The sequence below is a fragment of the Lutra lutra genome, chromosome 4 (assembly GCF_902655055.1).
Source record: "Lutra lutra chromosome 4, mLutLut1.2, whole genome shotgun sequence".
NCBI classification, from domain to species: Eukaryota; Metazoa; Chordata; class Mammalia; order Carnivora; family Mustelidae; genus Lutra; species Lutra lutra.
In genome coordinates, this window is record NC_062281.1 from 118,938,368 (window position 1) to 118,954,191 (window position 15,824).

General features: G+C 38.5%; 1 protein-coding gene across 1 annotated transcript in view; it reads right to left on the reverse strand.

Annotated features, from left to right (window-relative positions):
* Positions 1-14,512, reverse strand: part of BTBD8 (BTB domain containing 8) — a 109,445-nt gene extending 94,933 nt beyond the window's left edge. Inside the window, 2 exon segments of the mRNA XM_047727669.1 lie at positions 7,444-7,641; positions 14,184-14,512. Of these exon segments, the coding sequence (XP_047583625.1) occupies positions 7,444-7,641; positions 14,184-14,332 (347 nt within the window). The 5' untranslated portion in view covers positions 14,333-14,512.
* Positions 14,513-15,824: the final 1,312 nt, after the last annotated feature.

The following is a 15,824-nucleotide window of genomic DNA, read 5'->3' on the forward strand; positions in this document are numbered from 1 at the left end:
CATTGGGCTCCCTCAGCAGGGAGTCTCCTTCTCCCTTTCCGACTTGCACTGCTTGTGCTTGCTTTCTCTCTCTCTCTCTCTCTCTCTGTCACATAAATAAAATCTCAAAAAAAAAAAAAAACCTATTCTTCTCAAACCATTCCAAAAAATAAAAGAGGAAGGACAGCTTCCGAATTCACTCCATGAGCCCAGCATTACCCTGATAGCAATACCAGATAAAGATACCTAAAACAAAAAAGAAAAGAAAACTACAGGTCAATATGTCTGATGAATATAGATGCAAAAATCTTTAACAAAGTATTAGCAAATCAAATCCAACAATCCATTAAAAAAAATCACTCACCATGATCAAGCAGGATTTATTTCCAGGATTCAATATCCACAATACAATCAATGTGATACACCACATCAACAAGAGAAATAATAAAAACCATATGATCATCCCAAAAGATAGATAAAAAGCACTTGACAAAGTACAATATCCACTCACAAAAAAAAAAAACCCTCAACAATGTAGATTTAGAGGGAACATACCTCAACATAATAAAGGCCATATATGAAAAACCCAGAGCTAACATCATCCTCAGTGGGAAAAAACTGAAAGCCTTTCCACTAAGATCAGAAACAAGACAAGGATGTCTACTCTCACCACTTTTATTCAACACAGTATTGGAAGTCTTATCCACAGTAATCATAGAGGAAGAAGAAATAAAAGTCTTCCAAATTGGTAAAGAAGTAAAACTTTCACTATTGGCAGATGACAGGATACTATATACAGAAAATTCTAAACACTCCATCAAAAAAACTACTAGAACCAATAAATCAATTCAATAAAGTCGCAGGATTCAAAATCAATGTACAGAAATCCATTGCATTTCTATACACTAATAAAGAAACAACACAAAGAGAAATTAAAAAACAATCCCATTTACAATCACATCAAAAATAATAAGATATTTAGGAATAAAACTAAACAAGGAGGTGAAACACCTGTACTCTGAGAACTATAAAACGTTGATGAGAGAAACTGAAGATGACACAATGAAATGGAAATATATTCCATGCTCACGGATTGGAAGAACAAATGTTAAAATGTCTATACTGCTAGGGGCTCTTGGGTTGGCTCAGTCAGTTAAGCAACCAACTCTTCATTTTAGCTCAGGTCATGATCTCAGGGTTGGGAGATCAAGCCCAGAATCGGGGTCCACACTCAGCAGAGAGTCTGCTTGGTATCTTTCCCTCTTCCTGCCCCTCTCTATTTGCCCCTCCCCCTGCTCATGCCCTCTCTAAAATAAATAAACAAATAAATAATCTTTTTAAAAAATATCTATAGGGGCGCCTGGGTGGCTCAGTGGGTTAAGCCGCTGCCTTCGGCTCGGGTCATGATCTCAGGGTCCTTGGATCGAGCCCCGCATCGGGCTCTCTGCTCGGCGGGGAGCCTGCTTCCTCCTCTCTCTCTGCCTGCTTGTGATCTCTCTCTGTCAAGTGAATAAATAAAATCTTTAAAAAAAAATTTAAAAAAATAAAAAATATCTATAATACCCAAAACAATCTACGTAATGCAATCCCTATCAAAATACCAATAGCATTTTTCACAGAACTAGAACAAACAACCTTAAAATTTGTATGGAACCACAAAAGACCCTGAATAGCCAAAACAATCTTGAAAAAGAAACAAAGCTGGAAATACCACAATCCCAGATTTCAAGATATACTACAAAACTACAGTAATCAAAACAGTATGGTACTGGCATAAAAATATAGGTATAGATTAGTGAAACAGGATAGAGAACCCAGAAATAAACCCACGATTATATGGTAAACCAATCTCCGATAAAGGAGGCAAGAATATCCAATGGAGAAAATTCTCTTCAACAAATGGTGTTGGGAAAATTACAAGCAAAATAATGAAACTCAACCACCTTCTCACACTATACAAAAAAATAAACTCGACATGAGTTAAGGACTTAAATGAGAGACCTGAAACCATTAAAATCCTTGAAAAGAGAGCACAGGCAGTAAGACCTCTGACATCAACCATACCAACATTTTTCTAGATATGTCTCCTGAGGCAAGGGAAATAAAAGCAATAATAAACTATTGGGACTATATCAAAATAAAAAGCTTCTGCACAGGCAAGGAAACAGTCAATGAAACTAAGACAATCCATTGAATGGAAGAAGATATTTGCAAATGACATAACCAATAAAGGGTCAGTATCCAAAATATATAAAGAACTTATATAACTCCACACCAAAAAACCCCCAAATAATCTCATTTAAAAATGGGCAGAAGACCTGAGTAGGAATTTTTCCAAACAATACAGACAGATGGCAACAGAAACATAAAAAGATGTTCAAACACACTCATCATGAGGGAAATGCAAATCAAACCCACAATGAGATAGCACCCCACACCTCTCAGAAGGGCTAGAAGCAAGAAGATAAGAAACAAGCACTGGCAAGGATGTGGAAAAAGTGGAACTCTCACACACTATTGGTAGGAATGCAAATTGGTGCAGTCACTGTAGACAACAGCATGGAGGTTCCTCAAAAAGTTAAAAATAGAATTACTATATGATCCAGTAATTCCACTATTGGGTATTTATCCAAAGAATACAAAAACACTAATTGGAAAAAAATTATTATATGTACCCCTATGTTGACTGTAGCAAGAACAATAACTGGGAAAGATTATATGTACCCCTATGTTGACTGCAGCATTATTTACAATAACCAAGTTATGGCGGTGCCTGAGTGGCTCAGTCAGTTGAGCAGTTGCCTTCAGCTCAGATCACGATCCCAGGGTCCTGGGATCAAGTCCCACATTGGGCTACCTGCTCAGCAGAGAGCCTGCTTCTCCCTCTCCCTCTGCCTGCTGCTCTGCCTACTTGTACTCTCTATCTCTGTGTCAAATAAATAAAACCTTTAACAATAACCACCTTATGGAAGCAACCCAAGTGTCCATCAAGAAATGAATGGATAAAGAAGGTGTAGTATATATACACAATGAAATATTACTGAGTCATAAAAAAGGATGAAATCTTGCCAGTTGCAACAACATGAGTGGATCAAGAGGATATAATGTTAAGGGAAAGAAGTCAGAGAAAGACAAATACCATATGATTTCACTCATATGTGGGATTTAAGAAACAAAACAAATGAACAAAGAAGAAAAGAGAAACTAAAAAGCAGACTCTTAACTATAAAGAACAAACAGATGGCTACCAGAGGGGAGGTGGGGGGGGGGGAGATGGGTGAAATAGATGAAGGGGATTAAGAGTATACTTATCATGATGAGCACTGTGTATTGTACACCTGAAACTAATACAAAACTGTATATTAACTATACTAGAATTAAAATTAAAAATCACTTAATTAACATATTTTTTTAAAGTAAGAAAGAAAGAAGAAATGAGGAGGACTGACTTAAGGGGCTGTAGATGACTGGCTACTGATATAGACTAGCAAGACAGTTTAGGAAGATGGAGGGAAAATATCTGAAGGCAGCAGTTGGTTTTTAAATGTTTTAAAATGCAACTGGGAATTGGTTTTATTCAGGTATGCTGAGGCCAAGTGATTAAGAAATGATTGCCATTGAAAAGACAGTTTGTAATTTACAGTCCCCAAGTGGAAAGAGGTACACCACACCAGGAATGGCCACATGGGGAAGCAATAGGGTTGGTCTGGAAGAAGGAGGAGGGAGAGCTAAGCACAACGCAGAAACCTTTATTATGTTTTCTGTGGAAGTGGGGCAAAGTAAACAGCTAAAGAAGCTTAATAATAGATAGTTTTAATAATTGGGGCTGAGAGTGAGTGGGGGCCTGCTCTGGACTAAGAGGATGGTCTTTAGTTGCCTAGTACTTGGCCCTGGGAAGATTAGGGCAAGGACTATTGCCTTGTGGAGTGTAAGAATCAGAATGACGAGGTGGGTGTTAGAATGGATTTAGGATTACCTGGTATGCTCACATGAATTACCCAACCCTAGGAGGAGCAGTCTCTGCCCAGTCAGTGAGGCTCCAGATACCAGAGTATCAATGATACAGAAAATAAGAAAATATACTTAAATACAGTGAATACAACAAGACACCTATCCCACCCACTTCCAACCCTGCTAGTGTAAGAAATGTGAGAGAAAATAACCATTACCTGAAAAAGCTGCAGGGGAAACATAATCTTTTGCTCTGTGCTGTTCTATATGTTTATACCTTACTGACAAGTTATCTTAGCATCCCCCAGTAATTAATGTTAAGTTGTAAATTTAAAGGTCATTCCTCTTAAAAAAAAAAAAAAGACTATGGAATAAATAATTGAAGTGTGAAAAGAAAAAAAGGTCTTTCCTCTTTTCTTTACACACACACACACACACACACACACACTCTGACAACTACGACAGGGTGTGTCTTCTTAGGAACAGATTTTTATGATGCTAAGTTGAATTTTTGAATTTTAATCACAAGGTCATGAAGCAAGAACTATTTCCCATTGCCAATCATTTGAATCATATATGATGCTGCTATATATAAAACAATTTTTCACAGACTGTATTTCCTACTCTAACTCAAATGCATAATACCAAAGGACTCTGTAGTAAGTAGCAATATAACAATATTTCAAAAAAATTTTTTGGTTACCTAAAGAAAAAGACGTGCAATAAAGAACTGAATTTCATAAGTAAGATTTTAAAAATTATTTTTCAGAAGTTTCACTGAAAAAATTAATCTCAATATTTTACATTATAATCTTCTTATAATTTATATAGATGAAATTTCAATACACTCTGCTAAAAAAAAAGAAGGGGTATGTCACAAGCACTTTCTCTGTGCAAGACACTATAAGAGATACTACTGAGGACGTTCACATGAATGAGATGATCTCATTTCAAGGAGCTTACATAACCACAGACATACATGACTAACTTAATATAAAACAAAATGTGATTAAGTGCTTAAAATAGAGGCTGTGAAGTGCTATGAAGAACAAGGCCATCTACTCCAACATCCTTGTTCTAAATATGAGAAAACTGAGGCTCACAGAAATCATAAAACAAGGTAATACACAGCCCAAAGGCAGATCTCTGCCGTTGTTGCCAAATCCAGTGCCTCCTCCACTCTACCATGCTATCTCTTAATTTTTTTCTATTACTTTTCATGACAATAAATAAAAGAAAACATTGATATAGTTTCTCCCTTTCTCTGATATATAAAAATCTGACATATCCTATGGATCTTCATCTAAGCATTCGCTCAAGGGGTGCCTGGCTGGCTCAACAGAGAATGCAATTCTTGATCTCGGGGTTGTTTGAGCCCCACATCAGGTGTAGACATTACTTGAGAATAAAATATTTTTTAAAAAGTAGAAAATAAAATAAAAATAAACATACACTCAAGAAATATATCATTTCACAGAGCCTACCATAGGCCTACTACTATAAATAACACTTAATAAAATGTATTCCAGGGCGCCTGGGTGGCTCAGTGGGTTAAGCCTCTGCTTTCAACTCAGGTCATGATCTCAGGGTCCTGGGATGGAGCCCCGCATCAGGCTCACTGCTCAGTGGGAGCCTGCTTCCCCCCGTCCCTTTTCCATTTATGCATATAGGAGTTTCACAGAAGAAACTCTGAAATAATAAAGAAGTCAGATCATTCAAGCATGTCAGAGCATAAAAAGAAGAAAAATAAACTAAATCACACAGGGGCGCCTGGGTGGCTCAGTGGGTTAAGCCTCTGCCTTCGGCTCAGGTCATGATCTCAGGGTCCTGGGATCGAGTCCCACATCGGACTCTCTGCTTGGCAGGGAGCCTGCTTCCTCCTCTCTCTCTCTGCCTGCCTCTCTGCCTACTTGTGATCTCTCTCTGTCAAATAAATAAATAAAATCTTTAAAAAAATCAATCAATCACACAAATACACTTAAAATTTAATTACCCAAAAATAATTTTCTACACTAACGTCAGTATGATTTAGATTACAGGCAAAATGTACATCAGCAAATAACTAAAAGACTAGCATCAAAAAAACTTAGAATCCAGAATACAAAAACACAAAATTCAACTTTAAAAAAGCCAGTATTGGCTTTAAAACTTAGTTCCACATTTACTTTTCATCACTAAGCACTCAAATCAAGAGGCACTAACCAGTACATACCAACCCTTTTACACACGGTCTTGCCCATAACAGGGCATAACAAACACCTGCTGAATAAGAGTATGTGTTGGGTGGTATGACAGAAAGCCACTAAAAGAATCATTTAGGAAAATACTGACTTCCACATATTGGAAAAAAGGAAGAAATTATGGTAGGGCAGGATTTAAAAAACTGAAATGAAATACAAATAAACACTTCAAGATTTACAAACATAAAAAATTAGTGAATTTCTATGGTGCTTATTAGATGCCAGGCATTTTACACCTGATGAAATTCCAGGCATAGAATGATTAAGTTTGAGGCACACAACTATGAAATGGCAGCGCAGAGAACTTGAACTCAGGCATTCTAGCCTTAGAGTCCATGTTACTTAAATGTCACAAGTCTAAAAGAGGTACAATTTTGAGAAACTACATTAGAAAATACTTCCCTTCAGGATACATTTAGCAAAAATGAGTGTCAAATCATTACACAAATGTGCAGACAATAGTAAGGGATTAAAATAAAATTCTATTCAACTAGAATGGGAATTAATTTAAACTAATTTCTTCCATTACTTCGGTGATGAAAATTTGTGAATTCACGAGTTCAATGGATGCTCTATTTTCAAAATTTTGACCATACTCAAGCCATAAGAATAAAAGGTTATGACCTCATATTTTTACAAACATAATCTAAAGTTTTGCATACCAATAATAAGGAAGTCAGTAAGTTAGTATATAGCAAGGTTCTTGCATACGAATGATTTTTGTGTATCAACAATACAGAAGTCAGTATACAGCAATGATTCTCAGCAGAGGCTTATTCTACCCCCAAGAGGACATTTGGCAATATCTGGCGGCCATATTGATTGTCACAACTTGGGGGTGGTGGAACTCAGGAAGAATGCTACTGGCATCTAAGGGCTAGAGGAGAGAGATGTTGCTAAACATCCTAAAATGCACAGCACAGCACAGATCCCACAACAAAGAATTATCCTATCCAAAATGTCAATAGTGCTACTGTCAAAAAACCTTGGCACAGAGCAATTCATTCAAATTACTAGAGAATACACTATTTCTCCTCTTTCAGGCTCAATCTCAAATTAGTACTTAGTCTTTCCCAATACTAAGCCCTTAATACTCTGATACTCATACTTAGCCTCTACTATTATGAAGATAATTTGTAATGTAAATGAATGGATTTTTTTAGGTTATAAAACAGATATGAAAATACAGGAATTAAAAACATACATATGTGTTGAAAAGATAAAGAGTTATATATTAGACTTAAATATGAGAGAAAAAAGATAAAACACTTACTGTAAAAATGTTCTAAATTCTGAAGCTTCAAAGTTCTCCACAGCAATAGACTCATGATTTGTTAAATTATCAGATGTCTGTCCAACAGTATGAAAATAGAAGTCAGGAACCCTTGCTAAAAGGACTGCCTTGTGTGCTTTGAACAAAGTATTACCTACAGAGAAAGTAACATCTGTATGGATTTCTTCCCTTAGGAGCCTGTAATGAATAAAAAGGAACCAGAATTTAATTAGTGATACTCAGAAATATATAATATACCCATTTCTATAAAATAATTTTTCAAAATAGCACACACTAAAAATACAAAGGTAAGTCACAAAATTAAAATAGCTTAATATGAAAATGAGTTTGTTCTCAGTTCATTCCAAAGAACACTGCTTAATACTGGCTTAGAATCTAATTTGCTAAAATTTATAGTGAATGGGGCACCTGGGTGGCTCAGTGGGTTAAGCCTCTGCCATCATTTCAGGTCATGCTCTCAGGGTCCTGCGATCAAGCCCCGCATAGGGTTCTCTGCTCAGTGGGGAGCCTGCTCCCCCCTCTCTCTCTCTCTGCCTGCCTCTCTGCCTACTTGTGATCTCTATCAAATAAATAAATACGATCTTAAAAAAAAATAAAATTTATTGTGAAAACAAAGGTAACTACACTCATAAGAGTAAGACTATTTTTTCAAAAAAATTTTTTTAATTCCTTCTGATCATAAAAAATTTATATTCTGCTTTTTATATTGATTTTCCTTGAAAATGTACCTACTTTAGCTTTATTTCAGAAAAAGAACACAAGTAATATGGTTACTGACTGCTGAAAAGAATAAGTTTTTTAAAATCTTACTAAAAGAAGCAAAAAAAGTAAAATGTCAACAACACAAGCAAGCTGAGTATAACAATAGACAATACAGATTAGAAACTGGTACATTTTGTTCTGACTATTGTTAAATATCAAGTCTGAAATGCAGGCTTGGCCGTCAAGAATGTGACATTTAAGCCCTTTTCCAGGTTTTTCCTCACACAAATAGAACAAACCACGCTATAATCTATTATTAAAATGATGGGGTCATGGGGTAACCCATTCAAATCCCTTTACTAATGCACAGGTTTGTGGTAAAGCCCACTGATTACATGTAAAGTGATGGAAGAACGGAAATCAGCATCATAATACAAACTGTCATAATCTTTTGTCCCTGTGGTAACTATATATTTCTACTCTCTAAATACTAAATAATACTTCATATCACTGTATCATTACCCTCGGCAAGATATGTATTCTCAGAGGACTCCGTATCACAGGGTATACCTGGCAATCACACCAGTACACTATAGGAGGTAGAACTAATGGATAAAGATATCCATTACAGTAAAAGCTTAGAATGTTGCCACTGACACTCTCACTCCTCCAAGACCAAGTTAACGGCTCCTTCCTCTGATCCCAACACAATTGGTGCATACCTCTATACAGCCCTTCTGTCACTGCATCATTATTTTTTGAGTCTTTCTCTCTACTAGGCAATAAATTCCCAAAGGCAAAAACTGTATATGCAGTATACAGAGCTCAGTATCTGCTTGTTCAATTTTGTTGTATTTTACACTAAAAAAACAAATGCTTCAGAGCACAAAACTTTCAGAACCTTGGAAACAATAAGCAAACAGAAACATTTTAGTCAATATTTTATTTTTTAAAGATTTTATTTATTTATTTGACAGAGAGAGAGATCACAAGTAGACAAAGAGGCAGGCAGAGAGAGAGAGAGAGAGGGGGAAGCAGGCTCCCTGCTGAGCAGAGAGCCCGATGCGGGACTCGATCCCAGGACCCTGAGATCATGACCTGAGCCGAAGGCAGCGGCTTAACCCACTGAGCCACCCAGGCGCCCAATATTTTATTTTTTAAAAAAGATTTTATTTATTTATTTGACAGATTGCAAGTAGGCAGAGAGGAAGGCAGAGAGAGAGGCGGAAGCAGGCTCCCTGCTGAGCAGAGAGCCCAAAGCAGGGCTCGATCCCAGGACCCCGGGACTGTGACCCAAGCAGAAGGCAGAGGCTCTACACTGAGCCACCCACACGCCCCCATTTTAGTCAATATTTTAATCAATAAATTATTTTTATTAAGTAGTTTTTAAAGTTATGCAAAAATGGGGGCACCTGGGTGGCTCAGTGAGTTAAAGCCTCTGCCTTCAGCTCAGGTCATGACCTCAGGGTCCTGGGATGGAGCCCTGTATCAGACTCCCTGCTCAATGGGGAGCCTGCTTCCTCCTCTCTCTCTCTCTGCCTGCCTCTCTGCCTCTCTGTCTGTCAAATAAATAAATAAATAATCTTTGAAAAAATAGAGTTATGCAATAATGTACTGGTCTCTCAAACTTTAATAAAAACTCAAACTGCACATCAATTTATTCCTTTCTCCCATCTACCTTTTCTCCATCCTCCATTCTTCCCCAAGTGAATAAGAAAGCAATGCAGCTGGTACCATATAACATCACTAGGGAATCTGCCTGGTTCTTAATACATGCTCATGAGTATTTGTTAAATAAAAAAATTTAATGTGTTTAAAAAATTGTGAACATGAAAATATAGTGTCTTTTATTTTATAAAACTACTTATATCAGTTACGAGAATATCTTGTATGTTATAAGTAACAGAATTATCCGACTCAGACTGGCTTAAATATTAAAGGGGGTTTGTTGGCTCATCTAATAGTAAAGTCTAGAAGAAGGGCAGGTTGAATCAAAGGCTCAACCATGTCTAGGTCCAGCTTCTATCTCATTTCTCGGCCCACTGCTACACTAATCTAATGCATTTTGGACTGCTGATTATCACTAAAAATGTATTAAGCATGTTCTATGTACCAAGCACTGGGTACAGATTGATGACTAAAACATGTGCACGTAAGGATTTTACTGAATAGTATGGAAGACAGGCCTGAAAATTAAAGACTGTGAAATATTCAATAACACATGTAAGTAAAATTTTTTCAGAGACAGGCATAAAAGACCTTACAGAGGACAAGAAAACCAAATGAGATTTCAAAGATCAAATAAGAGTTGGTCAGGGCAGCAAGGCAAGGTCATAAAGAGTGAGTTCCTGGCGCCACGTTCCTTGCTAAGGTATGTGTGAGTATGAAGCTACAGACTGGTCAGTAGAGAGTACTGAGGGGCTAAGAAGTGACAGATGAAGCTGCTGGGATAAAGACCAATAAGAGGCAAAGAGTTTAATTCTATCTTACAGCTGAAGGCGAATCACCAAATGATTTGAAACATGGACAAATTCATTTTTCAAAATATCACCTATTAGTTGTGTAGACAAGGAATTAGCGGGAAATGAGAATGAGGATGAGAAAATTAATGCACAACACAGATGAATGATGGTTTGAGCCTGGCTTGAGCCAGGAGAGATCAATAGTGATATAGACTATGGAACAGAATTAAAATATACTTTGGTAATAAAATTGGCAGGAGGTGGTGACTGAATGTAGAAGGTGAATGGAAGGGAATAACCTCTCTTTTTTGGCTTGAACGACTGGGTGCTGATGATACTATCTTTTATAAAGATAAAGGTTATTATCTTTAATAACCTTTGCTGTCTATCTGCTATTCCAACCTTCATTTTCAACTCAAGACATATTTCCAATTGTCTCCTGAATATGGCTTCCTCAACATTCACCATGCTCCTCCCTTTCAAATGCCCCAAGACTTGGCTTGTTTCCTTTCCCCTGTACCTCCACATATAATTGATCACCGACCCCATCAACTGCACATGTAAATCTCTTCCCCTTCTTCCATCACCACTGCCTTACGTATCCCTTGACTATTAAAAAATCTCCTAGCTAGTTTCCTTGTTTCTAATTTCTCTTCCCTCAACTCAAGAACTAAATGTTAATTTTCTATTTTAAAAACACCAATGGCTCTCCACTGCCTCCACAATATATTCCAAACTCTTCACTAAAGAAAGAAGGCCTCCACGATCTAGTCTTAGTTTACCCATTCACCCTCATCTGCTATCACTTTGGTTGCAGGCCATACCCACAATCCCCTTCCAAAAAGCTACCAAATTCATTTATCATTCATATATGGCTCGTCTTTGTAGCACATGACCCTGATGCTCTTAACCACATCTGAATGAATAATGGAATGAGCCAAAGTTAGCCATCAGCCAATGTGGTAGTTAAACAAGTAAACTCTAGCAGAGATGGTCTATAATAAACAGGAACCGAGTGATGACACTGTATGAGAGTTTCAGAGCAAATCTAAACTAGAGTAAGAAAAAGAAATGGGTAAGGATAGAAGCAAAGATAAAGAAAATAAATTACCGAAAGATTATTTTGTATAACTATTGCAGAGAAAACAGACTGAGTAGGCTCATATTCTGGTTGTATGACCTTGGGCAAGTTATTTTAACGTTTTTGGAGTCAGAATGTCAAGGTTTTTATTTGGACTCTATCACTTCATGCCTAATGCTCAGTTTCCTCATCTGTTAAATGGAAATAATACCAAGATTTACTTCACAGGGTAGTCAACCCAGCATCTAACTAATAGTAGAAGAGCAATAAGTTTAGGTATCTTTATTACAACTGTCCTGAATAATGGTCCACTTCTCAATGAGGTCTTACTGTATAATTGCTGTTATATCCCAAGCAACTTTCCAATTCTACAACAGATCTGGCTTTTTGACCACTGAAATAGTTTCTTATTTTACTCACTTCTCCATCTACCCTATTACCTCAGGTCACCCAAAGGTGTCTCTGTTCCCTGATGTTTAAGAATCTAATACAACATGCTTTCCCAAAATAAACCAAACTCTTTCAAATCTCTGTGCTTTTATAAAAGCAATTTCCTTTGTTGAGATATCCTCTGACTTTTCCCTTCCTAATCTTTACCTAATCAATGGGGAATCAATCCTCAAGAGATCAAACACCACCCTAAAAATGTTCCCTAAACTCACCCCAATCCCCATAACTTTTGCTTGACTATTATCTCTCTTACTGGAGTGTAAGCACAACACCAAAGCTACGTCTTATTAATCTTTGATTCTTCAGGACCTAGTACAAATCTAGGTATATGGTGGGTGCCAGATACTTCATTAATATTTGCAGAATAAATCCATTTTATTTCTGTGTTTGAAAAAGATTAATTTGGTACAAGAATTAGGGTACTGGGTACACATATGAAGTTTTCTTGTTAAAAAAAAAAGAACTGCTACATCTTTTTCTTTCTTTTTTTTTTTTTTTTTTTGCTTGTAATAGGAACCTGGGAGTTCAGGATCCTATCCTTAATTACTGCTCAGATGAGTTCACCTACTATACCTGAATTTCATTTTCTTTATATAAATCAGACATCTTATCTTCCTTAAATTCCTGACACCTTAAGACTTATAATTCAACCCAAAGAATAAAGTCACTGAAAAGAAGGAGTGCCTCATTCTTACAGATTCACCCTAGAAACAGAACAACTTCAGTTTTATTTTTCCATATTTTACATTAATCCCTCACTGGTGGAGACAAAGCAGCATCTCTGGCAGATAAGTCCAAATTAAAGGGAATTTTTTTTTACTACATAGAAAGCACAGTTTATAGCTGCTGGAGCTTAAGTGTAGGGGATAGAAAGCACTTTAAAAAAAAGAATGCTGCACAACTGTTGGTTATTAGTGGTAATTATGTTTACTGTAGTTCAGTAGTTCTCAAAGTGTGACTCAAGCAGCTAGCAGCAGCATCACCTGGGACCTTGTTAGAAATGCAAACGCTCTCTTCCTGACCAACTGAATATTATGGTCTTGGACCCAGTAAATCTAAGTTTTAACAAGCCCTCCAGGTGATTCTGATGCACACTAAAGCTTACAGAATCAGTTTTGGTGGAAATGGCAATTGGCTAGGGAATATTTCTAGGCTTTATTTTCTTTATAGACTGAGATGTCATTAACCCGATTCACCAGAGCCTGAGTTAAGCTTCAGAACATCCCTCCATTTGCTTGTGTCCTCATGGGAGCTGGGAGTTGCTGGGAGCTGTAGAGTGTTCTAGGTGGAGATGGGAAACCAGTTTGCAGTCAGGAAATATTTCTACATAAACATTTCTGGTAAATTGTTTAAAGAAAATTCTGAAGAAAAGACCTCCAAGACTCCACTAATTTATTCTATTTTTTCCTTAATCTAAATAAATATTCATTTTTATACCTAACATTTTTCTTAAACTAAGCTTCTTTTTTTAAAGTGTACTCTTCAGTACCATGAAACCTGCCTGGATCCATCCCAACCTTAGTGACGTGTCTTTCAAAAACTAAGTGTAGGGGCACCTGGGTGGCTCAGTGGGTTAAAGCCTCTGCCTTCCGCTCAGGTCCTGATCCCAGGGTCCTAGGATCGAGCCGCGCATCAGGGAGCCTGCTTCCCCTCTCTCTCTGCCTACTTGTGATCTCTCTCTCTCTCTCTCTCTGCCAAAAAAAAAAAAAAAAAGAGAGAGAGAGAGAGAGGGAGAACAAAGCTTAGTCGTCTTATTCTGTCATAAACTGGGGGCTGCATATAACTATGATACGAATTTTGGTTTCCGTTTTTAATCTGGTACGTGATCTCCGAGGTGCTCGGGATTGGGTTTTTTAGAGTGAGGTAACGGCTCTGTAGTGAGGAGACTGGTGGACGTCCCACAAAAGCCTGAGGCGAGGAGAAGGAGGAGGGGGGGATGGAGTGGCCGAAAAGGGGCCACAGCTTCTGGGGCGGAGGTAGATGCCTTAAGAACTGAAGCAGCCAGAGTTCCCGCCTCCTCCTACCTGAGCAGATCCTGGCTGAGCTGCTCCGACACCACCGCCTTCAGCCGGCGCCGCTCACAGGACCCCTTTCTTTGCAACCCCTTACTGCAAACTCCAGGGGACCCCAGAAGTACCAGGGGCGCCGCGCTACCCTCCCCACAGCCGGCCATGTCCTACAAAGGTACCGCGGCACCCCGCAGGCCCTGTGCGGGATCTCAATCTCAGGCTGTGGAAGAAGGGGGCGTTGCCAACCCAACGCTCAGCTCCTACCCGAATCCGCCCCTCAGAGAAAGGTTGACACCTCCCCGGTTGCACACGGTCCCTTACGGCAGCAGGGCAGCTCTGCGGCGCGATCTGGTAGTCTCGCGCCGACACGTGACCCCAGAAGGGTGTGCGCAGGCGTAGTAGCTCTGTTTACTTAGGCCGGGAGGCACCCCGCCCCCATTGCCTGGGAGCAAACCACGTCTAGGGAGTATCCAATCTCTCCGGTTATTTTTCCTGGGTCTCTTTGCGTTGTGGGTGGTGCCAACCACTCAATTTTATTGTGAACCAAGTTCAGGTCAACCTGCGAACCTTTCCACGTTATGTCTTCCTGGGATGTCAGCGCTTTTTTTCCGCCCCCAGGAAAAAATAGGTTCACAGGACCCTTTACTGTGGCGAGTCACGCTCCCTTATTTTGTTGCTTTAGGCAAGAAAAACTGGGGGTGTGAGGAGCGGGGAAAGAACTTTGTAAAATCAGCAAGAGTTAGAACACTCCTGAGTCCCTGCAAAGGGTGTGTACAGTCTAAAAGCCCCCGGTCTTTTTCTAATCCAGGGAGAGTCTCCTATAACCGCTCTTGAACTTCAACCGAGAAATGACAGCTTGCGATCTTGGGATAGGGATATTATCTTAGATTATAGCCCCTAAATGCAACCACAAGTGTTCTTATAAGAGAGCAGCAGAAAGAGATTATACCTAGAAGGGAAAAGGCAATGTGACCACAAGCAGAAGAATACCGGAAGTCACCAGAAACTGAAACAGACAAAGAATAAGTCTTCCCCTAGAGCCTCCAGAGAGAGGATAGCCCTGTCCACACGTTGATTTTGGCCTATGGAAATTAGTTTTGTACCTCTGGCCTCCAGAACTGGGAAGGAGTAAATTTCTGTTGTTAAAAAAAAAAAAGAAAGAAAGAAGGAAGGAACTACCCGCTTGTATTCCAACGCTTTGCATACAAAGGCATAATATTTTTAATGAGGAAGGGAGGAGGTAAGGCTGAATGGGACAGAGCCTTTAATTGAATGGGGAAGTGAATGGATTGGTGAGCTATCGAATTTCGAACATTTCAGCCTGAAGGAAATAGCTGGACTAGATATCATTTAAAAATCTTTTGGTATTTTTTAACTTACCTCGTCCGAAGGAAGAAAGCTCAATAGTTAGGCTTCGTTCAGAAGCTTCGCACAAAGTATCCTTTGTGGTTGCTTGGTTTGAATCGGTTTTTAGACGAGTCAGAGGTTACATTTGGTTCTTATGTCCCCTGAGTTTCTTCTAAATACTAAGTATTTGGAAAATAGATGGACCTTGTACCTTAAGGTTGGCCAGAAAGTAGCTGTTTCTCCAAATAATGCCCCTCTCAAATATTCAGACACATCAATAATGAAAAATGTAACTGGATAATTGATTCT